General features: G+C 52.3%; 2 protein-coding genes across 5 annotated transcripts in view; both read left to right on the top strand.

Moving 5' to 3' along the window:
* Positions 1–2,351, top strand: part of EIF3L (eukaryotic translation initiation factor 3 subunit L) — a 48,520-nt gene extending 46,169 nt beyond the window's left edge. For both annotated transcript variants that reach the window (XM_010389218.2, XM_030915628.1), the window contains one exon: positions 2,143–2,351. In XM_010389218.2, coding sequence (XP_010387520.1) covers positions 2,143–2,181 — 39 coding nt within the window. In that variant the 3' untranslated portion in view covers positions 2,182–2,351. The remainder of the gene's footprint in view (positions 1–2,142) is intronic.
* An 18,909-nt stretch (positions 2,352–21,260) lies between these two features.
* The window catches only part of MICALL1 (MICAL like 1), a 35,736-nt gene continuing 33,269 nt past the window's right edge, over positions 21,261–23,727 (top strand). Inside the window, exon 1 of one of the 3 annotated variants that reach the window (XM_030914452.1) lies at positions 21,261–21,744. In XM_030914452.1, coding sequence (XP_030770312.1) covers positions 21,599–21,744 — 146 coding nt within the window. In that variant the 5' untranslated portion in view covers positions 21,261–21,598. The remainder of the gene's footprint in view (positions 21,745–23,727) is intronic. The other 2 variants (XM_030914451.1, XM_030914453.1) reach the window with 2 other exon arrangements.

The raw sequence follows: 23,727 nt of genomic DNA, 5'->3' as shown, positions 1-23,727 counted from the left end.
TGGGACTACAGGCGCCAGCCACCTCGCCCGGCTAGCTTTTGTGTTTTTTTTAGTAGAGACGGGGTTTCACCATGTTAGCCAGGATGGTCTCGATCTCCTGACCTCGTGATCCGCCCGTCTCGGCCTCCCAAAGTGCTGGGATTACAGGCTTGAGCCACCGCGCCCGGCCTTTTTTTTTTTTTTTTGTATTTTTTAGTAGAGACGGGGTTTCACCATGTTAGCCAGGATGGTCTCGATCTCCTGACCTCGTGATCCGCCCGTCTCGGCCTCCCAAAGTGCTGGGATTACAGGCTTGAGCCACCGCGCCCGGCCTAAATTTTTATTTCTTTCTTTATTTTGAGACGGAGTCTTACACTGTCGTGTGATCTTGGCTCACTGCAACCTCTGCCTCCCAGGTTCAAGCTAGTCTCCCGCCTCAGACTCCCGCATAGCTGGAATTACAGGCGTGTGCCACCACACCCAGCTAATTTTTGTATTTTTGGTAGAGACGAAGTTTCACCATGTTGGCCAGGCTGGTCTCTAGCTCCTGGCCTCAAGTGATCCAGCCCGCCTTAGCTTCCCAAAGTGTTGGGATTACAGGCGTGAGCCACCATGCCCGGCCTTTTAAAATTTTTCATTTCTGTTATTAAGAAAGCCTACTGCCCTCTAGCCTGGGCAACAGAGCAAGACCCTGTCTCAAGAGAAAAAAAAAAAAAAGAAAAAGAGGCCGGGTGCAGTGGCTCATGCCTGTAATCCCAGCATTTTGGGAGGCCGAACTTGAGATTAGGAGTTTAAGACCAGCCTGGTCATATGGTGAAACCTCGTGTCTAGTAAAAATAAAAAATTAACTGGGTGTGGTGGTGCACGCCTGTAATCCCATCTATGCAGAAGGCTGAGGTGGGAGAATCACTTGAACTTGGGAGGTGGAGGCTGCAGTGAGCAGAGATCGTGCCACTGCAAAAGAAAGCCTGAGGTTGGCCCTTTAAATTTTCAAGCTAGACTGGCTGGCTGCTTGGGGTTTGGGGAGTGGGGTTGGGCCTATAGGAATTGCTGCATCAGCTTTCTCCAGAGCATCTCTTTCCAAGATCTTCCTCTGCGGGTGGCCAGCGCTCCTCTCCCTCCCTGGTATTTCCTAATATGGGTGGATTCACTGCCTGCTCTTGCCCATCCCTCCTCATTTGGCATTGTTTTCCAACTTAGACAGGTCTGGCTAGTTCCTGCAGGCTGGAGGACAGGAAGCTCTGTTTTGACATACTTGGTGCATTCCTTGTCTTGCCCTAGGAGAGATCTTGTGGGTCAGGTCAAACACTGTAAGGGTGTGGGTCTCTCTTTATGACCATTGCTGGGGCTACTGTGTCCTGGTGCTTTGAGTTCTCCAGCAGAGGTCAGGCTCTTCCTGCAGGATCCTAACAGCCCTGCTGCTCTTTTTACTTTCTGGCTGTTTAGATCACATCTGTCAGCGTGGTAGGCTAGGGCTGTCTTCTAACAAGGATCCTGTTCCTTGTGAAAGGAGAAAGCTGCTGATTCTTCCCCTAACTGAACTAGAAACCTTGAAACATCTGGCCACTCTGAATCCTTTTTCTGTCAGATGGAAATAGCAGTATTGGGTATGGGTTTGTTGAGTGTGAAGGGCAGGTAAAAGAACAAGCTGCGGCCGGGCGCGGTGGCTCAAGCCTGTAATCCCAGCACTTTGGGAGGCCGAGACGGGCGGATCACGAGGTCAGGAGATCGAGACCATCCTGGCTAATACGGTGTCTCCACTTAAAATACCCTGTCTCCACTTAAAAATACAAAAAAAAAAAAAACTAGCCGGGCGACGAGGCAGGCGCCTGTAGTCCCAGCTACTCGGGAGGCTGAGGCAGGAGAATGGCGTAAACCCGGGAGGCGGAGCTTGCAGTGAGCTGAGATCCGGCCACTACACTCCAGCCTGGGTGGCAGAGCAAGACTCCGTCTCAAAAAAAAAAAAAAAAGAACAAGCTGCATGAACTGTGCAGAGCCATATGAATGTCACGGCTTTGCATACTCATAATGGACACCCACATCAGAGACTTCCTTTCTTGGCTTCAGAGGGGCAGCTGGGAATCTGACCTAGTGATCATACACACCATAGGAAAGGGGTTGGGGAAATCCCCGTGTATAACTTTGCTTTTCTTTCTCTTCTAGCTTAATCGAACCCTGAAGAAGATGGGACAGAGACCTTGACAACATTCACACACATTATTCAGGAACCTGCTTTGATATATTATAGGCAGGAAGTGTTTTTGCTACCATGAAACCTTTACCTAGATCAGCCATCAGCCTGTCAACTCAGTTAACAAGTTAAGGACCGAAGTGTTTCACATGGATCTCAGTAAAGGATCTTTGGAGCCAGATTTGTCGACTCATTATTGTAGGAGAATTTGTGGGTTATGGCAGTAATACATCATTTCCCATGTGTCCTGATGCTTTCAGGATACACCAGTTGTTAGTGTTTAAATTGAATTATTTTTATTTTATGCTTTTGAGACGGAGTCTCACTCTGTCTCCCAGGCTGGAGTGCAGTAGTGTGATCTCAGCTCGCTGCATCCTGTGCCTCGCCTCCCAGGTTCAAGCAATTCTGCCTCAGTCTTCTAAGTAGCTGGGATTACAGGCGTGCGCCACCACACTCAGCTAATTTTTGTATTTTCAGTAGAGATGGGTTTTACCATGTTGGCCAAGCTGGTCTGAAACTCCTGGCCTCAAGTGATTTGCCTGCCTTGGCCTCCCAAAGTGCTAGGATGACAGGATTACGGGCATGGGCCACCATGCCCCACCTAAATTGAGTTCTATTTCTTTTTTTAGATGGAGTCTCGCTGTGTTGCCCATGCTGGAGTGCAGTGGCACAATGTCGGCTCACTGCAAGTTCCACCTCCCGGGTTCCCGCCATTCTGCCTCAGCCTCCTGAGTAGCTGGGACTACAGTCACCTGCCACCATGCCCGGCTAATTTTTTGTGTTTTTTAGTAGAAATGGGGTTTCACCATGTTAGCCAGGATGGTGTTGATCTCCTGACCTTGTGATCCACCCGTCTCAGCCTCTGAAAGTGCTGGGATTACAGGCGTGAGCCACCACGCCTGGCCCTAAATTGAATTCTTTTTTTTTTTTTTTTTTTTTTTTTTTTTTTTTTTTTTTGAGACAGAGTTGCGCTCTGTCGCCCAGGCTGGAATGCAGTGGCTGGATCTCAGCTCACTGCAAGCTCTGCCTCCTGGGTTTATGCCATTCTCCTGCCTCAGCCTCCCGAGTAGCTGGGACTACAGGCGCCCGCCACCTCGCCCGGCTAGTTTTTTGTATTTTTTAGTAGAGACGGGGTTTCACCATGTTAGCCAGGATGGTCTCGATCTCCTGACCTCGTGATCCGCCCATCTCGGCCTCCCAAAGTGCTGGGATTACAGGCTTGAGCCACTGCGCCCGGCCAAATTGAATTCTTAAATCCCTCTTGTTCATAAAACAATATTTCAGTTTACAGGACATTTTCACATTCAGTATTTTGTTTGTGCCTCACAAAATCCTAGGAAATTTAAATGATCTGTAATTTTCATGACATATTTGTGGCAGTGTTGGGTCCTGAAAAGAAACTATTGTACACTTCCTACTGCCAGGAACTATGCAATGAGGGATCCATATACATTCTTACACTTTGCAACTCAGGTTTAGTAGTAGTTCCTCATGTTATTGATGAGGAAATGAACCCCACGGTAGTTAGTGACTTGATCAAGGTCACATTAGGCAGGTGCTGGAGCTGAGCTAAATCGTTTCCCACCTACCCACAGTGTTCGTGCTATACCTGTCACCCTGTAGTGGGTACTTGGACTGGAAGCCTCTGCTTGCAAGTTGCCTCACATCTCTGCCTGGATCCTTGTATATAAAATAAGGTTAGCAGAACCTGGCTCACTGGGCAGTGGTGAGGAATAAATGAGAATGCTATTTGAGTGCCCAGTGCAGTGCCTGGCCTATAATGGATGTTCAGTTACTATTTCCCCACACTTGGAATTCATAAGCTTTTCAGTATGTTCTTTTTCCCTATTGATTTGATAATTATTATTGGGAACTGAATGGTGGTTCCCAAGAAGATATGTCCATATCCTAAGCCCTGGATGCCATCAGCATGACCTTATTTGTTTGGCTGGTGTGCAGTGGCACGATCTCTGTTCACTGCAACGTCTGCCTCCCAGGTTCAAGCAATTCTGCCTCAGCCTCCTGAGTAGTTGTATATCACTATGCCTGGCTAATTTTTTGTATTTTTTTTTTTTTTTTTGAGACGGAGTCTCGCTCTGTCGCCCAGGCTGGAGTGTCGTGGCTGGATCTCAGCTCACTGCAAGCTCCGCCTCCCGGGTTTACGCCATTCTCCTGCCTCAGCCTCCCGAGTAGCTGGGACTACAAGCGCCCGCCACCTCGCCCGGCTAGTTTTTTTTTTTATATTTTTTAGTAGAGACGGGGTTTCACCATGTTAGCCAGGATGGTCTTGATCTCCTGACCTTGTGATCCGCCCGTCTCGGCCTCCCAAAGTGCTGGGATTACAGGCTTGAGCCACCGCGCCCGGACTGTATTTTTATTTTTATTTATTTTTTTTGAGACCGAGTTTTGCTCTTGTTGCCCAGGCTGGAGTGCAATGGTGTGATCTCGGCTCACGGCAACCTCCACCTCCAGGGTTCAAGCGGTTCTCTTTCCTCGCCTCCCAAGTAGCTGGGACTACAGGTGCATGCCACCACGCCTGACTAATGTTTGTAGTTTTAGTAGAGATGAGGTTTTGTGATGTTGGCCAGGCTAGTCTCAAACTCCTGACCTCAGGTGATCTGCCTGCCTCACCCTCCCAAAGTGCTGGTATTACGGGTGTTAGCCACTGTGCCAAGCCAGCATGACCTTATTTGGAAGAAGGTCTTTTTTTTTTTTTTTTTTTTTTTTGAGACGGAGTCTCGCTCTGTGGCAGAGGCTGGAGTGCAGTGGCACGATCTCGGCTCACTGCAAGCTCTGCCTCCCAGGTTCACGCCATTCTCCTGCCTCAGCCTCCTAAGTAGCTGGGACTACAGGCGCCACCATGCCCAGCTGATTTTTTGTATTTTTAGTAGAGACAGGGTTTCACCATGTTAGCCAGGATGGTCTTGATCTAACCTTGTGATCCGCCCGACTTGGCCTCCGAAAGTGCTGGGATTACAGGTGTGAACCACCGCACCCGGGCTATTTTTTTTTTTTTTTTTTTTTTTTTTTGAGACAAGAGTCTCACTCTGTTACCCAGACTGGAGTGCAGTGGCACAAACTTGGCTCACGGCAATGCAACCTCTGCCTCCTGGGCTCAAGTGATCCTCCTGTCTCAGCCTCCAAATTAACTGGGACCACAGGCGCACACCACCACGCCCAGCTAATTTTTTATAGTTTTGTTTGTATAGATGGTGTTTTGCCATGTTGCTCAGGCTGGTCTTGAACTGAGCTTAAGCAGTCCACCCACCTTGGCCTTCCGAAGTGCTGGGATTACAGGCATGAGCCTCTGTGCCCGCGCCCAAAAGAATTTTTTTTTTTTTTTTTGAGACGGAGTCTCGCTGTGTCGCCCAGGCTGGAGGGCAGTGGCGTGATCTCCACTCACTACAAGCTCCGCCCCCCGGGTTCACGCCATTCTCCTGTCTCAGCCTCCCGTGTAGCTGAGACTACAGGTGCCCGCCACCGCTCCCGGCTAATTATTTGTATTTTTAGTAGAGACGGGGTTTCACAGTGTTAGCCAGGATGGTCTCGATCTCCTGACCTCGTGATCTGCCCGTCTCGGCCTCCCAAAGTGCTGGGATTACAGACGTGAGCTACCGCGTCCGGCCCCAAAGGAATTTTTAAAAAGCAGCCTCTAGTTATAAGTCCAAACATTTCTAGAGCTCTTGGTAGCTTTCCAAGCCGTCCTTCATCTGTTGCCTTGTTGGAACCGAATGAGTGGCCCGGTGCCAGCCAGGGCTCCTTACCCTCCCACTCCCTGGCTACCACATGGTTCCTTGGTACAGGGAGGTTGCTGTGTGTTGATTCCTCCTGAAGAATGTCTCATTCTTTGTCCACCATGCCCTGACGTTTGGCGATGGTGGCTTGAAGGAACTCCGACTCCACTGGGCAGCCCCCTGGGTTAACGTGTTTTGAATTCAATGCCAGAGTGTCATAGTTCGTGTCGTAGTTCTCTATCGTTACAATTAGGCCAGGTCCAAGTGTGTTGTCTGACACAGCTCTTGGCACTCTTCTTGCTGTGAGGCCATTGCAGGAGCTCTGGGTCACACAGACCCAGTGTGTATGAGAGCCTGGCTTGGGGCCATCTCCCAGCAGCTTGGTCCAGGCTCGGCAGCAGGGCCAGGCAGCCAGCAACCCCTGTGAGGGGTCAGGCACAGCTGGACTCTGCCTGGCACCACTCGCGGAATGCACAGCATTCATCAGCTGTGGCCAGCTCAGGATTTTTATTCCATCAGAGCAGAAGAACCAGGTTCATGATTCCCCCCACCCATGCTAAGGAGACCAAGGGCTTTGTTATCGGGGAATGGGGAGCTCTGGGTGGTACCAGTTTCCAGAAGTTTCTCCACCAGCAAGAGAAGGGGGCAGAGGAAAGTACGTGGGCTTGGACTTCCTTGGACCTAGGTCTGAGTCCTGACTGCCACATATCAGCTGAGCAAAGTTAACGTAGTTTTCAGTGCCTCACCTTTCTCATCTCTAAAATGGGATTCGCGCCTGCCTCAGAATTGTTCTGTGCACCAAATTATGTAAAGTTCTTAGCATCTGGCAGTAGTGTGTGATGAGGGGAGGAGGGCCTTACTAAAACACCTGGCTTAGAGTGTGTGGTAAGGGGAAGGAGGCCATTATTAGCTGCCCATGACTTTGGCCTCCAAAGCCATAGAGCCATAGATTACTGAGGCAGGTCATGTGTGGAAGAGCCCGGCTACTTCGTGATGGAGCTGGGACTGGAAACCTGCAGACTCCCGCCTGGGGCTCTCTTAACTGCTCCAAGGACCAAAGACAGGGCCCATGTAGACAGTGTGGAGGCCCATTCACAGAGGTCAAGGCACTTGTCTAGAGCAGCCAGCCACGGAGGAACTGGGCCCCACGCACCGTGGCGGTAGCAGGCATGAGGGGAGAATTGGAGAGATTGGGAGATTGCAGAGGATAGGACTTGGATATGGCAACTGAGTGGATGTGGAGTCTAGGAAAGCGAGATGCCCAGTTCTCGGGCTGTCTGAGATGGGATTGGTGGCTGGAGCAGGTCTGGGACTGGAGGAGGTAAGTGCAAGTGGATAGGGAACAGGAGTTTGAGGAGCCTGTGGGACATCCAGTTGGAGGTGCCCAGGGCCTAACAATTTGGGCAGAGGCAATGAACAGCTGGGGATGGAACTCTGGTCTCCAGGCCGCCAGGGCTAGAGCTGGTTCCTCCTCAGACAAGCCCCTGGTGGGCTTGGCACACCTCTTTTTTTTTTTTTTTTTTTTTTTTTTTTTTGAGACGGAGTTTTGCTCTTGTTGCCCAGGCTGGAGTGCAATGGCATGATCTCAGTTCACTGCAACATCCACCTCCCAGGTTCAAACGATTCTCCTGCCTGAGCCTCCCGAGTAGCTGAGATTACAGGCACCTGCCACCATGCCTGGCTAATTTTTGTATTTTCAGTAGAGATGGGGTTTCACCATGTTGGCCAGGCTGGTCTCGAATTCCTGACCTCAGGTGATCTGCCTGCCTTGGCCTCCCGAAGCGCTGGGATTACAAGCGTGAGCCACTGCGCCTGGCCTTTGCTTGGCACACTTATTTCCACACAGTCCCCCTCTCTGCATCCTTCTATGCTGGATTGTGAGCCCAAGATGGGGGCGTGGGGCGCTTTTCCTCCTAAGATGGCCTTGACCATAGGTGGCTCCTGATGGCTTCATCTTCTAAATGAGGCAGTGGGACCAGCTGCTGTTTGGGGGCTGCAGCCCTGTGTTCTAGAATTCTGGATGACATCCTAAGGATCTAAATGGGCCAGGAGCTCTGTGAGCACTGGAGGAAAGAGGCAGCGCTTGGGAGCAATGACCCTTTCGGTAAAGTGATTCTGTTGAATGAATGGTGAATGCAAGAGGAAGTAAGTGAATAAGGATTGAACGCAACAATATCAGTATGGGAATAAGGCTGGAGTGTGCTTTAAATCCTGTCTGGAATGTAGTGGCGCAGATGAATTGATGAATGGATGTGCTCTCCAGCCCAGCCTTTAGCCAGGGAAAGCCGTGGCTGTGCCTGTGCTGGCTCTTGCCAACAGTGGCCTCCCGTCCCCACCCCCAGCCTGCCCTGCAGACTGGATATAGGCTGGAGTGCGCTGTGGCTCGGGTCAGGAGCCAGCCTCCAGTGTGGGGGGAAGGGCAACAAGAAGAGGCTGAGAGGGAGGCAAGGGAAAGGTCCAAAGCCTGATCAGCAAGTTCCTGAGATTTTCCCGAGGGAAGAGGGCTAGGGGAAGCAGCAACTTGTCTTGGTTCCTGTGGCTCCACATTCCTGTCAAGCCTGCAACTGAAAAACCTGGCTTTTCCTTATTTCTGGCCCCACCCTGTCCCTATCCAGCCTCTTGATTAAGATCAAGTTACCTCCCACCCCTACTTTTTTCCCTGGGGCCAGTGGATCCTGGGAGGGTGGACTTCACTCTCGGTCATGGTTGGGAAGTGGAAGGGAGTCTAGGTTCAAACACTGACGCTGCCCCTTGAAACTGGAAAATTCCAGGCACTTGGCTTAACTTCTCTGAGCCTCTGTTTTGTCATCAGTCGAATGAGGAGAGTAATTCTCCCCTACCTGGGTCTTTCTAAGTGTCAGCATAGGCCTGGCACGGTGGCTCATACCTGTAATCCCAACACCTTGGGAGGCTGAGGTGGGAGGATTGCTTAGGTCTAGGAGTTTGAGACCAGTCTGGACAAGATAATGAGACCCTGTCTCTAGAAAAATAAAAATAAAAAAATGAGGGCCAGGCGCAGTGGCTCACGCCTGTAATCCCAGCACTCTGGGAGGCCGAGGCAGGCAGATCATGAGATTAGGAGATCGAGACCATCCTGGCTAACATGGTGAAACCCCATCTCTACTAAAAATACAAAAAAAACCAGGCGTGGTGGCGGGCGCCTGTAGTCCCAGCTACTAGAGAGGCTGAGGCAGGAGAATGGCGTGAACCCGGGAGGCAGAGCTTGCAGTGAGCTGAGATCATGCCACTATACTCCAGCCTGGGCGACAAAGCGAGACTCTGTCTCAAAATTAATAAATAAATAAAATAAATTAGCCAAGCATGGTGGTGCGTGTCTGTAGTCCTAGCCACTTGGGAGTCTAAGGCGGGAGGATTGCTTGAGCAGAGTTCAAAGTTACAGTGAGCTATGATCACACCACTGTACTCCAGCCTGAGCGACAGAGCAAGACCCTGTCCCTAAGTAATACATAAATCTGAGTATATTGAACTCGGGTGTGATATAGGTGTTTGGGATGACTCATATCCATCCCGGGTGTATTGTATCACCTGGGGATAAGTTGTGTCCTCTCTAAGCCCTGCTCTATTTAGAGGCAACAGCAGCTCACTCCCAGAATTTCAACACAAGCCTCACTTTCTGTTTCTAAGAGGAAGAGCTGCCTAGCTCACAACACCATACACATACGACCTCAGGTAGCTGGGAGACAAACAGGCCTCTTCCGGTCTCTGACAGCCCCTTCCTTGCCACTCAGGCCTCAGAGGAGAGGCGACCTTCCTGTGTCAGGAAGGCTCAGAAACCATTTCCCTCTCTGCCTGCCTTTGCCCTGCAGAGCAGGCCAGATTGATACTGAGGGGGTAGTAGGGAGGGCTCCAGCTCTCCACCCCAGATCATCTCCTGGCACCCCCTAAACCTGCAGCCAAATCATAAACAGTGGACTTGCTATGCAGACCAAATTCTAAGTCAAGTAAAACAAAAGTCAGGACTCAGCCTAGCTGGCTTTTTTTTTTTTTTTTTTTTTTTTTTTTTTTTTTTTTTTTTTTTGCCCAAGCTGGAGTGAAGTGGTGCAATCTCGGCTCACTGCAACCTCTGTCCTCGGATTAAAACAATTTAGCCTCCTGAGTAGCTAGCTGGGATTATAGGCTCTAGTCGCCTTCCCTTTCTTCCTGCCAAATTTATGCCACTGAGCTCCTCCTACAGAGTGACAGGAGCCCAACTATTAGGGCCTTGAATACTACGTTAGCACCCAAACATCAATCCTGCTGGCCTGCTGGAAAAATCCCAGCGCCAATAATTATTGAAGTTGAAGGGGAGATGAAGTTCCTAGACAGCAAAGGCTGGAGGCCTTCGGAGCTTTCTGTCCAGAAATGGCCTTTGGCATCGTGGATCAAGGCCTCAGTGCAGCCAGGGCCTCCAGAGGCTGTGGAGCTGGGGCTCCCAGCGGGGCTCTTGCTCACCAAACTCACAGGAAGATAACGAATGAATTTACAGTGAAAACCAGGCATGCAGTGGTAAACTGGACACAACGCCTGCCTCCATACACCAGAAGAAGATTCTTTGTGAAGTCAGAAAGAGCTAGGCTGAGGCCAGAGCTAGGCTCACACCTGTAATCTTAGCACTTTGGGAGGCCGAGGTGGGTGGATCACCTGAGGTCAGGAGTTAAGAGACTAGCCTGGCCAACATGGCGAAACCCCGTCTCTACTAAAAATACAAAAATTAGTGGCATGGTGGTAGGCGCCTGTAATCCCAGCTACCTACTCGGGAGGCTGAATCCCTTGAATCCGGGGGGTGGAGGTTGCAGTGAGCCGAGATTGCACCACTTCATTCAGCCTGGGCAAAAAAAAAAAAAATAGCTAGGCTGAGTCTTGACCACTTTTTGTTGTTGTTGCTAGTTATATTCATATTATATTCATTTTATTTTACTTTTAGTTTTAGTTTTCAAGCGTGACTACAAGTTTTGACAGCTGTGTGGCTTTGAACATGCTTTTTGAACCCTCAGAGCCTTGTCCTCATCAGTAAATGGGGATAATGGGATAGCTCCTAGCTCATAGAATTGTGAGGATTCAATATGGTAATGTATCTTAACAACAAAAACAACACACACACACACACACACACACACGATGTCTAGAGTGTGGTTAGTGCTCATAAAGTTACGTAACTGTATTATTAATGATGTCACAGCCCAATGAAGAGAGACAGGTATGCACAAATACATGCCATACAATGTGAGCAACAGTTCAAATGCCACCTCCTTCGTGCAGCCCTCTGGGCTGTCTCTCAGTCCCTGGCAGGAGGTGAAAGGCTCCTTCTGGAAGCCCTATAGCATTGGCCCCTCTCTTCATCACATCCCTTCCCATTGTCTTTCTGTGACTGTTCGTTGTGATTGTTTATAGAGCTTCTTCCACCCTGGTCTGCCAGTAGAAGACATGTGGAAATTCCTCTGTAAATTAGCAAGGACATCCCCTCTAGGTCCCCTCTAAGGGTGGGATTCTGTGAGAAGATCTGAAGTTGCGGCTTCTGTCTGGGTCTATCAGGGAAGACTTCAGGGAGGGGATGATCTCTGAGCTAGGTCATAAAACCTGTGGACAATTTGGAACAGCAGCAATAGCGATTTCAAGAGCAGTCAAAAGGGGAGACAGCCTGGCAGGCTGAGACCTCAGCAAGCAGGCAGAAGCACGGAGAGTTTGGGGCTGCTAGATGGGGGTCCCTGCTCCCCTCCTTAGAGTCTCCACAACCCTGAGCAAACACCTCTGCTCTCTGGGCTCCAGTCTCTCCTCTCAGTGTACTGAGAGGGCTTTGCTAGATAAGGTTCCCTGCCAGTTTGGATATTTCAGTGGCTTCTTTGACCTGCCCCCCTCGTGGAGCCCCAGACAAGTGTGAGGGTTTCCCAGTTCAGACAGCACCCGCCCAGTGAGAGCCAGCACATGTCCTCTCTGTTCCAGAGGGTTTAGTTGGAGGGTAGTTCAGTTTAGGGGTAGGGAGGCAAGACTACTTGCCCAGTCCCAGGTGTGTTTTCCAGAATGTGTATCTGCTGGGGCAGGATGGTCTGTGAACAAAGGCTTGGAATAGCTGTCTGTCCTCAGGCATAGCTGGGATTCCAGGAGACCCAGGCCTCACCCAGGCGGGCAGGGCTGGGGCTCAGGGTGCCGTCCTGGCATGTTCTAGGCATGCCTCTGGCCCAGCAAGGGGGGAACACGGTGAAGCAACTGCCACTCCAGCGACCAGTGCAGCGCCTTTCACTGCCCCAGGCCCCAGCTTCAGAGGTTCCACAATGCTTCCATTGTCCACTGCTCTGCCCGGCTGCCCCCCAGGGAGCAGCTCAGAGCCAAGAACCTGGGCAGGGCCCTGATTCCTGGGGCACAGCCTGGGTAGAAGAGAGAAGAGCAGAGGGGTCAGATTCACAGAAAACAGCTGTGGAACTTGGAGAATTCCACCCTAAGAATCCTAGAATCGGCTGGGCGAGGTGACTCACGCCTATAATCCCAATATTTTGGGAGGCCAAGGCATGTGGATCATGAGGTCAAGAGTTTGAGACCAGCCTGGCCAACATGGTGAAACCCCGTCTCTACTAAAAATACAAAAAATTAGCTGGGCATGGTGGCGCATGCCTGTAATCACAGCTACTTGGGAGGCTGAGGCAGGAGAATCACTTGAACCACCTGGGAGGCAGACTCCAGCCTGGGTGCATTCCAGCCTGGGCGACAGAGTGAGACTCCATCGCAAAAAAAAAAAAAAAGGCCGGGCACGGTGGCTCATGCCTATAATCCCAGCACTTTGGGAGGCCAAGACAGGCGGATCACAAGTTCAGGAGATCAAGACCATCCTGGCTACATGGTGAAACCTCCAACTCTGCTAAAAAAAAATACAAAAATTAGCCGGGCGTGGTGGTGGGCGCCTGTAATCCCAGCTACTTGGGAGGTTCAGGCAGAAGAATCGCTTGAACCCAGGAGGGGAAGGCTTAAGTGAGCCAAGATCACACCATTGCACTCCAGCCTGGGCAATGAATGAAACTATGTTTCAAAAAATAAATAAAAGAGAAAAGAAAAATACAATCCTAGGCTGGGCGCAGTGGCTCACGCCTGTAATCCCAGCCCTTTGGGAGGCCGAAGTGGGCGGATCATGAGGTCAGGAGTTTGAGACCAGCCTGACCAACATGGTGAAACCCCATCTCTACTAAAAATACAAAAATTAGCCGGACATAGTGGCAGGTGCCTGTAATCCCAGCTACTCAGGAGGCTGAGGCAGGAGAATCGCTTGAACCCGGGAGGTAGAGGTTGCAGTGAGTTGAGATGCACCACTGCACTCCAGCGTGGGTGACACAGTGAGATTCCATCTCAAACAACAACAACAACAACAACAAAAACCCCACAATATATTGTCATTAACAACAGTCACCATAGGCCGGGTGCAGTGGCTCACGCCTGTAATCCCAGCACTTTGGGAGGCCGAGGCCGGCAGATCACGAGGTCAGGAGATCAAGACCATCCTGGCTAACACGGTGAAACCCCGTCTTTTTTTTTTTTTTTTTTTTTTTTTTGAGACGGAGTCTCGCTCTGTCGCCCGGGCTGGAGTGCAGTGGCCGGATCTCAGCTCACTGCAAGCTCCGCCTCCCGTGGTTACCGCCATTCTCCTGCCTCAGCCTCCCAGTAGCTGGGACTACAGGCGCCCGCCACCTCGCCCGGCTAGTTTTTTGTATTTTTTAGTAGAGACGGGGTTTCACAGTGTTAGCCAGGATGGTCTCGATCTCCTGACCTCGTGATCCGCCCGCCTCGGCCTCCCAAAGTGCTGGGATTACAGGCTTGAGCCACCGCGCCCGGCCGAAACCCCGTCTTTACTAAAAAAACAAAAAAATTAGCCAGGCAAGGCAGCGTGTGCCTGTAGTCCCAGCTACTGGGGAGGCTGAGGCAGGAGGATGGCGTGAATCAGGGAGGCGGAGCTTGCAGTGAGCTGAGATCGCGCCACTGCACTCCAGCCTGGACGACAGAGCAAGACTCAATCTCAAACAAACAAACAAACAAACAAAACAATAGTCACCACACTGCACAATAGATCCTTTGAACTTATTCCTCCTACCTCACTGAAATTTTGCACCCTTTGACCAACATCTCCCCAACCACTCCCACTACCCCCCAGCCCATTCTACTTGCTATTTCTTTCTTTCTTTTCTTTCTGTTTTTTTTTTTTTTTTTTTTTTTTTTTTGAGAGAGGGTCTTACTCCATTGCCCAGGCTTGAGTACAGTGGTACAATCATAGCTCACTGCAACCTCTGCCTCCCTGGCTCAAGCGATCCTCCTGCCTCAGCCTCTCAAGTAGCTGGGAATTACAGGCGTGAGCCACCACATCAGGCCTCTACTCTCTATTTCTATGAGATCAACTTTTTTAGATTCCACGAGTGAGAAAAATAATTTTTTTCTTTTTTGAGACAGAGTCTTAAATTTTTCTCAGCACACTGGATCCAAAGTAAGGATGATGAGATTCCATGTTGGGAAAACATTAAAACCTTGGATTTTTTTTTTTTCAAGACGGAGTTTCACTCTTGTTGCCCAGGATGGAGTGCAATGGCACATCTCAGCTCACTGCAACCTCCACCTCCCGGGTTCAAGCGATTCTCCTGCCTCAACTTCCTGAGTAGCTGGGATTACAGGCGTGTGCAACCATGCCTGGCTAATTTTGTATTTTTAGTAGAGACGGGATTTCACCATGTTGGCCAGGCTGGTCTTGAACTCCTGACCTCAGGTGATCTACCCACCTCAGCATCCCAAACTGCTGGGATTACAGGTGTGAGCCACCGCGCCGGCCTGTTTTTATTTTTGTTTTGTGGTGGTTTTGTTTTGGTTTGGTTTTATTGAGACGGAGTCTCACTCTATCACCAAGGCTGGAGTGCAGCGGCACCATCTTGACTCACCGCAACCTCTCCCTTCTGAGTTCAAGCGATTCTCCTGCCTCAGCCTCCAGAGTAGCTGGGCTTACAGGCGACCCCCACAATCCCTGGCTAATTTTTTTTTTTTTTTTTTGGTGAGATAGAGTCTTGCTCTGTCGCCCAGGCTGGAGTGACATGGCGCGATCTTGGCGCACTGCAAGCTCCGCCTCCCAGGTTCATGCCATTCCCCTGCCTCAGCCTCCTGAGTAGCTGGGACTACAGGTGCCCACCACCACGCCCGGCCAATTTTTTGTATTTTTTTTAGTACAGACAGGGTTTCGCCATGTTAGCCAGGATGGTCTCAATCTCCTGACCTCATGATCCGCCCACCTTGGCCTCCCAAAGTGCTGGGATTACAGGCATGAGCCACCATGCCTGGCCTAATTTTTGATTTTTGTATTTTTAGCAGAGATGGAGTTTCACCATGTTGGCCAGGCTGGTCTTGAACTCTTGACCTCAAATGATCCGCCCACCTCAGCCTCCCAAAGTGCTGGGATTACAGGCATGAGCCACTGTGCCCGGCCCCATTCTTGTTTTTTAATCTTGCTTTTGTACCTCCCTCCTGCAAAGCCATCCTACAAAGCATGTTGGCTGGAAGAATGGTGCGTGGAAAAACACGACCGTCTGCCTCAAACTGTCAAGGGCCTCCTTTAGGTTCCCATGGTTCCTCTGGTTTCCTTTTCCCTGCCTTTATTAGGCTACAGGCAGAATTGTTTACAGAACTGTTTCCTTCTCTGGCCGAGCCAGCCCTTCCCTGCCATGATCCTGCCCCATGGCTGGACACCTGCAGCCGTTACCTGGGAAGAAATTAGAAAGGATTCAGCCAGATGCGGGGGCTTGTGCATATAATTTCAGCATTTTGCGAAGCCAAAGCAGGTGGATTGCTTGAGTACAGGAGTTCAAGATCAGCCTGGGCAACATAGTGACTCTCCCACCTCTACAAAAATAAACAAAATTATCTGGGTGTGGTGGTGCATGCCTGTTAGTGACAACTGCTCGGGAAGCTGAGGTGGGAGGATCGCTTGAGGTGGAGGCTGCAGTGAGCCGTGATTGTGCCAGTGCACTGCAGCCTGGGAGACAAAGTGAGACCCTGTCTTGAAAAAAGAGAGAAAGGATTCAAACTCTACCTATACCGACAGCTCTCACTGGCTTGCATTCAACTTGCTTTCCTGGGAGTTAGGTGTTCTTCAGCCTAAATGATGTCACCATCTCAAAGAGGTCTTCCCTGGCTATGCTGTGTGTCCCCATCATTCCCTGTCACAGCACCAGTCACCACCTGAGGTTCTCCTTGTTTTTGTTTTTGTTTTTGTTTTGAGACAGAGTCTCACTCTGTCGCCCAGACTGGAGTACAATAGCATGAACTCGGCTCACTGCAAACTCCGCCTCCCAGGCTCAAGTGATTCTCCTGTCTCAGCCTCCCGAGTAGCTGGGATTACAGGCACGCACCACGCCCAGCTAATTTTTTTTTTCTTTCTTTTTTTTTTTTGAGACGGAGTCTTGCTCTGTCGCCCAGGCTGGAGTGCAGTGGCCGGATCTCAGCTCACTGCAAGCTCCGCCTCCCGGGTTCACGCCATTCTCCTGCCTCAGCCTCCCGAGTAGCTGGGACTACAGGCGCCCGCTACCTCGCCCGGCTAGTTTTTTGTATTTTTTAATAAAGACGGGGTTTCACCGTGTTAGCCAGGATGGTCTCAATCTCCTGACCTCATGATCCGCCCGTCTCGGCCTCCCAAAGAGCTGGGATTACAGGCTTGAGCCACCGCGCCCGGCTAAATTTTTTATTTTTAGTAGAAATGGGGTTTCACCATGTTGACCAGGCTGGTGTCGAACTACTAACCTCAAATGATCTGCCCGCCTCGGCCTCCCAAAGTGCTGGGATTACAGGGTTGTGCCACTATGCCCAGCCTCCTTGTTGATTTGTTTGCTTGTTTACAGCTCCTGGCCCCCAACAGGTGCTCAGTAAATATGTGTTGAATTCATGCTTGACTATAAATGTGTGAACAAGGTGTGGAAACCTGTTTCACAGCGACGACTGCGGCTACTTCTTAGGAGGGGACTAGAGTGGAAGGAGACAGTCAAACTGGAACTTTGGATTCATTTTTAAATTTTTGATAAGAATGATGTATTCAGGCTGGCCATGGTGGCTCATGCCTATAATCCCAGCACTTTGGGAGGTCGAGGCAGGCGCATCACTAGAAGTCAGGAGTTCGAGATCAGTCTGGCCAACATGGCAAAACCGTGTCTCTACTAAAAATAATAGCTGGGCTTGGTTGCCTGTGCCTATAATCCCAGCTACGAGGGAGGGTGAGGCAGGAGAATCGCTTGAACCCAGGAGATGAAAGTTCCAGTGAGCTGAGATCGAGCCACTGCACTCCAGCCTGGGCAACAGAGACTTGTCTCAAAAAAAGACAGGGTCTCCCTATATTGTCCAGGCTGGTTTGGTCTTGAATTCCTGGCCTTGGCCTCCCAAAGTGTTGGGATTACAGGCATGAGCTACCGTGCCTGGCCCCATTTCTTAACTGATAGTTAAAAATAAAACAGGCCGGGCGCGGTGTCTCAAGCCTGTAATCCCAGCACTTTGGGAGGCCGAGACGGGCGGATCACGAGGTCAGGAGATCGAGACCATCCTGGCTAACACAGTGAAACCCCGTCTCTACTAAAAACTACAAAAAACTAGCCGGGCGAGGTGGCGGGCGCCTGTAGTCCCAGCTACTCGGGAGGCTGAGGCAGGAGAATGGCGTAAACCTGGGAGGCGGAGCTTGCAGTGAGCTGAGATCCGGCCACTGCACTCCAGCCTGGGCGACACAGCGAGACTCCGTCTCAAAAAAAAAAAAATAAAATAAATAAAATAAAATAAAATAAATAAAAATAAATAAAAAATAAATAAATAAATAAAACAAAACAGCACTGAACTAAGGGCCCAAGTCCCTCAGTTCTAATCCTGAAATTATAGCACTGTTTTGGGCAAGTGCTCTACTCACCTATCTCTGTGGCTTCTGATCTCACCTGTAAACACACAGACCCACCTTCCACCCAAACCCTGGATTTACAGTCTGCACAGCATTTTCTCATCCATCATCTCACCTCGTTACCCACAACCCTGGGACGCAGGCAAGGCAAAGATTATCATCCTCATTTTATAGGGTAGGAAATTGGGGTTCACGGGGGTGAGTTGTCTGGCCTGCGGTCACACAGCTGTGGTCGTACAGGTCCTTACATCATAACATTGTGAGCTGACTCAGATAATGAGTTTATAAAGCCCACAAATGGCTAATGGGGGTGACCAGGCTGTGCTGTGTCAGCTATTAGTATGGCAACAGGATCAAGATCAGATCTGGAGCTGTCTTCAGGGACCTAAAGGGAGCCCTTTAGGCTAGTGAGGACAGGGCTATAATCCCTCCTGGTTTCTTTGGTTTGTTTTTTGTTTTTTAGACAGAATCTTGCTCTGTTGCCCAGGCTGGAGTGCAGTGGTGCGATCTCAGCTCACTGCAACCTCCGCCTCCCGGGTTCAAGCCATTCTCCTGCTGGGATTACAGGCGCAGGCCACCAGGCCTGGCTAATTTTTTGTATTTTTAGTAGAGACAGGGTTTCACCATGTTAACCAGGATGGTCTCGATCTCCTGACCTTGTGATCTGCCTGCCTCGGCCTCCCAAAGTGCTGGGATTACGGGCATGAGCCAAATAACCCACTGTCTTTGAGACAGAGTCTCCATCTGTCACCCAGGCTGGAGTGCAGTGGCGAGATCTCGGCTCACTGCAACCTCTGCCTCCCGGGTTCAAGTGATTGTCCTGCCTCAGCCTCTCGAGTAGCTGGGACTATAGGCACGTGCCACCACGCCTGGCAAATTTTTTATTTTTAGTAGAGGTGGGCTTTCACCATCTTGGCCAGGCTGGTCTTTAACTCCTAACCTCGTGATCCACTCACCTTGGCCTCCCAAAGTGCTGGGGTTACAGGTGTGAGCCACCGTGCCTGGCCTAATTTTTGTATTTTTAGTAGAGACAGGGTTTCACCATGTTGACCAGGCTGGTCTTGAACTCCTGACCTTGTGATCCACCCACCTTGGCCTCCCAAAGTGCTGGGATTACAGTGAGCCACCACGCCCAGCCCAACTTTTTGTATTTTAGTAGAGACCGGGTTTCACCATGTCGGCCAGGCTGTTCTCAAACTCCTGACCTCAGATGATCCACCTGCCTCAGCCTCCCAAAGTGCTGGGATTACAGGTGTGAATCATGGCACCCTCCCCCCTCCCCCCTCCCTAGGTTTTAATGAGAGTCCTGGGTGGTCTTTGAAGGCCTAGGTAGATGCTGGTGTCAGGATCCTGAACCCAAGTCCCTGATTTCATAAAAAGCACCCGGAATCCTGCTTTCCTGCTGCTATTATCCCACAGGGGACAGGGCAGGAGTTGGCAGCCCAGGGCTGGTGAGGAGTCCAGAGGGCTAGCCAGGCACTCTGGCCATGCTCTTCCTAGGTGGTCTGAGAGTCCGTATACTGAGCCAAGATGGCGGCCTTCCAGCTGCAGGGAGTGTCAGATTGGCAAGCTGGGGTCTCCAGGCCCTGGGCCAATATTCTGGACTGGGACTCAGTGAACTTTGAGGACGTAGAATTCCCTAAGTCGGCCACTCTCCTTGATGATTTACCCAGAATGGCCCAGATGACAGTCTGGGTACAAAATATTTCAGTCCATTTCATCATGTTTACCAAGTACCAGATGTCAATAGAATTTATGAGTTATAACTAAAGAGTAAGGCACTTTATATCTTAATCCTCTCAGCCACCTTGTAAAGCAGGTATTATCACCATTTTTTTTTTTTTTTTTTTTTTTGAGACGGAGTCTCGCTCTGTCACTCAGGCTGGAGTGCTGTGGCCGGATCTCAGCTCACTGCAAGCTGCGCCTCCCGGGTTCACGCCATTCTCCTGCCTCAGCCTCCCGGGTAGCTGGGACTACAGGCGCCGCCACCTCGCCAGGCTAGTTTTTTGTAGTTTTTAGTAGAGACGGGGTTTCACCGTGTTAGCCAGGATGGTCTCGATTTCCTGACCTCGCGATCTGCCCGTCTCGGCCTCCCAAAGTGCTAGGATTACAGGCTTGAGCCACCGCGCCCGGCCTTTTTTTTTTTTTTTTTTTTTTTTTTTTTTTTTTTTTTTGAGACGGAGTCTCGCTCTGTCACTCAGGCTGGAGTGCAGCGACCGGATCTCAGCTCACTGCAAGCTCCGCCTCCCGGTTTCACGCCATTCTCCTGCCTCAGCCTCCCGAGTAGCTGGGACTACAGGCGCCCGCCACATCGCCCGGCTAGTTTTTTGTATTTTTTAGTAGAGACGGGGTTTCACCGTGTTAGCCAGGATGGTCTCGATCTCCTGACCTCGTGATCCGCCCGTCTCGGCCTCCCAAAGTGCTGGGATTACAGGCTTGAGCCACCGCGCCCGGCCTATCCCCATTTTTAAGTCATGGAAACTGAGGTCCAGGGAGGCACAAGATGACATGACTAAGGGAGTGGGGAAAGCCAGGATTGGAGTGTGGGTTGATAGGGCTCCAAAATGCCTGATCTTTCCACTCCCCTGAGTGCTCAGGGGTGATGAAGATGACTAAGACCCTGTTCCTTCCCTTGGGAGGGAGCGACATACCCACTCCGGCTAAGTATTGCATGGGTCAGGGTGACATCACCACCTCTGCAGCAGATGGAGGCTGATTCATCTGTGGGAGAGTCAGGAGGGGCCTCTGCGGAAGGGTCGGCTGCCTGGAAGGGTCGGTTGGCTGGCGGGGGTCTCGAAGAGGGCAAAGATAGAGAACGAGTCTTGGGGAGGTTCCAGGGCCAGATGCGAACTGCCTGTAGTATGCCTCCCAGGCAGGGGCCTCCTTGGCCTAGGTCCTTCCCGTAGGAGCTCAAACCACCACCGCACTAACCATGGCTGCGGGAACCCGGCAGGCCGCAGTGGGGAGGGACGAGATCCCTGAGCTTACACAGGGGCTGAGCAGAGCTCAGTGAATCACCAAGGGGACACCTGAACCGACGGTGGCGGAGGGGCGCATGGGTCTCCCTGCCAAGCTGTGGGGTAGGGGATGGTGGACGCGAGAACTTCCAGCTCAGCGGTGCTTTAGGGTGGGGAGCCGGGGTGAGGGAAGCTGGTGGCCATCGGAGGGTACTTTAGGGTCTGCAGGGAACTGCCTCCCCAAAGTTTCAAGCTAGGGGTGGAAGGGGGATTTGCGGTCATTAGGAGCGGGAAGGAGGCCGAATGGGAGCACGAGGTGTCCCGCCTCCAAAGGGTGGAGGGCTCCTGGTGGGCGGCGGCCGCGGCGGTGAAGTCATCGTGGGGAGGGGCCCGCTTGCGGCGGGTGCGGGGGCTTCGCGGGCACCCAGTGGAGCAGTGGGGGCCCGGCGCCGTCGAGGGGCGGGCGATGGGGCGCCGGCCAGTCTTGGTAGGGGTGGGCTCCGTCATGGGGGCGGAGCCGCTGCTGGGTGGGGCGCGCCTCCGGCGGGGACGGAGGCGGCGGGACGCCCGCGCCCACGGCCGGCCCACAATGAGGCGAGCGGGCAGCGCGGAGTAGGCGGCGGCCGGCCGGGCCGGGCCACGCGGCGGCGCTGCTCGGGCAGGTTGGGGCAGGGCAGCTGGGCGCCCGAGCCAGGACACCGCGGCCCCGCCTCTGCCCCGCCCCGCGCCCTGCCGGTCGGCGCCCGAGCTCGGAGCCGTAGCCGCAGCCGGAAACCGGGCCCGCGCGGCGGCCGCGGTCCCGGCCGAGCCGGGGCGCCGAAGTCGGAGCAGGAGCCGGGCGGGCCGCGGGGTCATGGCGGGACCGCGGGGCGCGCTGCTGGCCTGGTGCCGCCGCCAGTGCGAGGGCTACCGCGGCGTGGAGATCCGCGACCTGAGCAGCTCCTTCCGGGACGGCCTGGCCTTCTGCGCCATCCTGCACCGGCACCGGCCCGACCTGCTGTGAGTGCGGGGCCCCGGGCGGGTGGGGCCGCCCCCCTCAGTGGCGCTACCGCCGCCCCCCTCAGTGACGCGGAGCCCAGGCAGTGACAGGCGCCACCCCCGGACATGGAGACGCCGACCCCCCCCCGAGGAACCCGGACGCCAGGATGGTCCCTGAGACCCCGGCCCTGGGCGCCCCTCCCCCGCCCGGCCGTCCTGTCCCAACCGGTGGGACCCCGAACCCTCCCCAGAGGCCCGTCCCTCCGCGAGGGACACGGCCCCGCCCACAGAGCGCTGATTTCCGCCGAAGATCACTGAACCCCTAAGCCTTTGACCTCTTTGAAGGGGTGTTGAGTCCTCTTTGGGGGCCCTGGGCCTCTCCTACCCTAAACTCCTCTCCGCTGTTCCTCCCCTCTCCCCCGAGGCTTCCCACACGGGTTGGCCCCTTGCTCCGGGTGTGCAGGTGAACCCCCACTTCTCTGACCCCCCAAATAGGAGTTTGTCTCCAGACACTAGTACAGTTCCCGGCGCAGAGGAGACCTCGGTTAACAAGTGTTGGATGAACGGATGTACAGACCCTGTGCTTTCCCCACTCCTCCCCAGTTAGGACGCAGCCCTGCCTCCCGGGTGTGTGCTCCATGGCCCTGCTGCCCTCCTCAGTGGGGCACGCAGGTGGGGCGCGCAAGAGGAGTCACAGGACTGGCGATGTTGGGAAGACTCCTAGGATCCAATTGACAGACACCAACCGGCTGCTGCAGGTTGTGAAATGGCCCCTTCCTGCCCAGAGCTGCCCAGTGAGGTTCTCATGGGAAAATGCGTTCGAACTCCCCAGAACAGTTGACTTGGAGCCTCTGTCTTTGCTCTCTCTGCCTTGAGCAGAGAACCTCTCCTCCTTTCGTCCATTCATTCCTAAAACACTGGGTGAGTTTTTGTGGTGCCATTCCTTGCACTTCACGTCTCACCTGTGAATCAGGGGGGAGAGTTCTGGTCCCTACGCCTTCTGCATGCAGCGCTCTTGCCAGGGCTCCCCTAGCCTGGCAGATGGAGGCTTTCTGTGCCTGTTCCTCCAGATTTGCACTGTCCAAGGGCAGCATGTGGGAAGGCTTCTAAGGGATTGCCTTGGGATTCCATGGTGCAGGTGCACCTGGTTTACCTGTATGTACCCTGCAGAACCATGTCTGTGGGTCGTGGCTTGGGCCCTGGAGGAGAGGGTTTTGGGGCTGTGGATACAGAAGGGAACAAGATGAGGTGGCCATGTAGGTGGGTCCCTGCCCGCTGTGGGGCATGTGACACCCATACTAATGGAAGCACAAGATTGATGCCTGGTTGCCCAGGAGCAGGGGATAGAAGGATGGAGGAAAAGGGCACCAGGGTTGGACCTGGGCATTGGAAAGGAGGGCCCAAGGGGTCTTCTCTTCTGTCTGAGGGGCAGGAGTGAGGCAGGAAGCAGGGACAAACCCAGTGTGGGAGGGGACTTGGGTGTGAAGCGAAGCCATTTGGTGGGCCTGAGCCTGTCATCATCAAAGTAAAGGCCGCTTGGTTTGTGTTCAGCTTCTCCATGTCTTAGGCGCATGGCCTTGGGTCCTCATGGGCTCTCTCCAGGCATCAGTGTCCTCATCTGTGAGGTGGGACTGGTAATGTGACACAGCTCATAGAATTGTTGTGAGGATTGCATGCGATAATAAGCATTCAGTTAACATTTGTTATTGTAAATAGTGTTATAGGCAATAGGGGAATGATAATTTTTTAAATTTTTTTGAGACGGAGTCTCACTCTGTCACCCAGGCTGGAGTGCAGTGGCATGATCATGGCTCACTGAAGTCCTCACCTCCTGGGCTCAAGTGATCCTCCCACCTCAACCTCCTGAGTAGCTGGGACCACAGGTAGATGCCACCACGCCTAATTTTTTTGTATTTGTAGAGATGGGTTTTTGACATGTGGCCCAGGCTGGTCTTGAACTCTTGAGCTCAAGTAATCTGCCTGCCTCAGTCTCCCAAAGTGCTG

This window comes from Rhinopithecus roxellana, chromosome 13 (genome assembly GCF_007565055.1).
Source record: "Rhinopithecus roxellana isolate Shanxi Qingling chromosome 13, ASM756505v1, whole genome shotgun sequence".
NCBI lineage: Eukaryota > Metazoa > Chordata > Mammalia > Primates > Cercopithecidae > Rhinopithecus > Rhinopithecus roxellana.
This window is presented reverse-complemented; position numbering and strand designations above follow the sequence as displayed.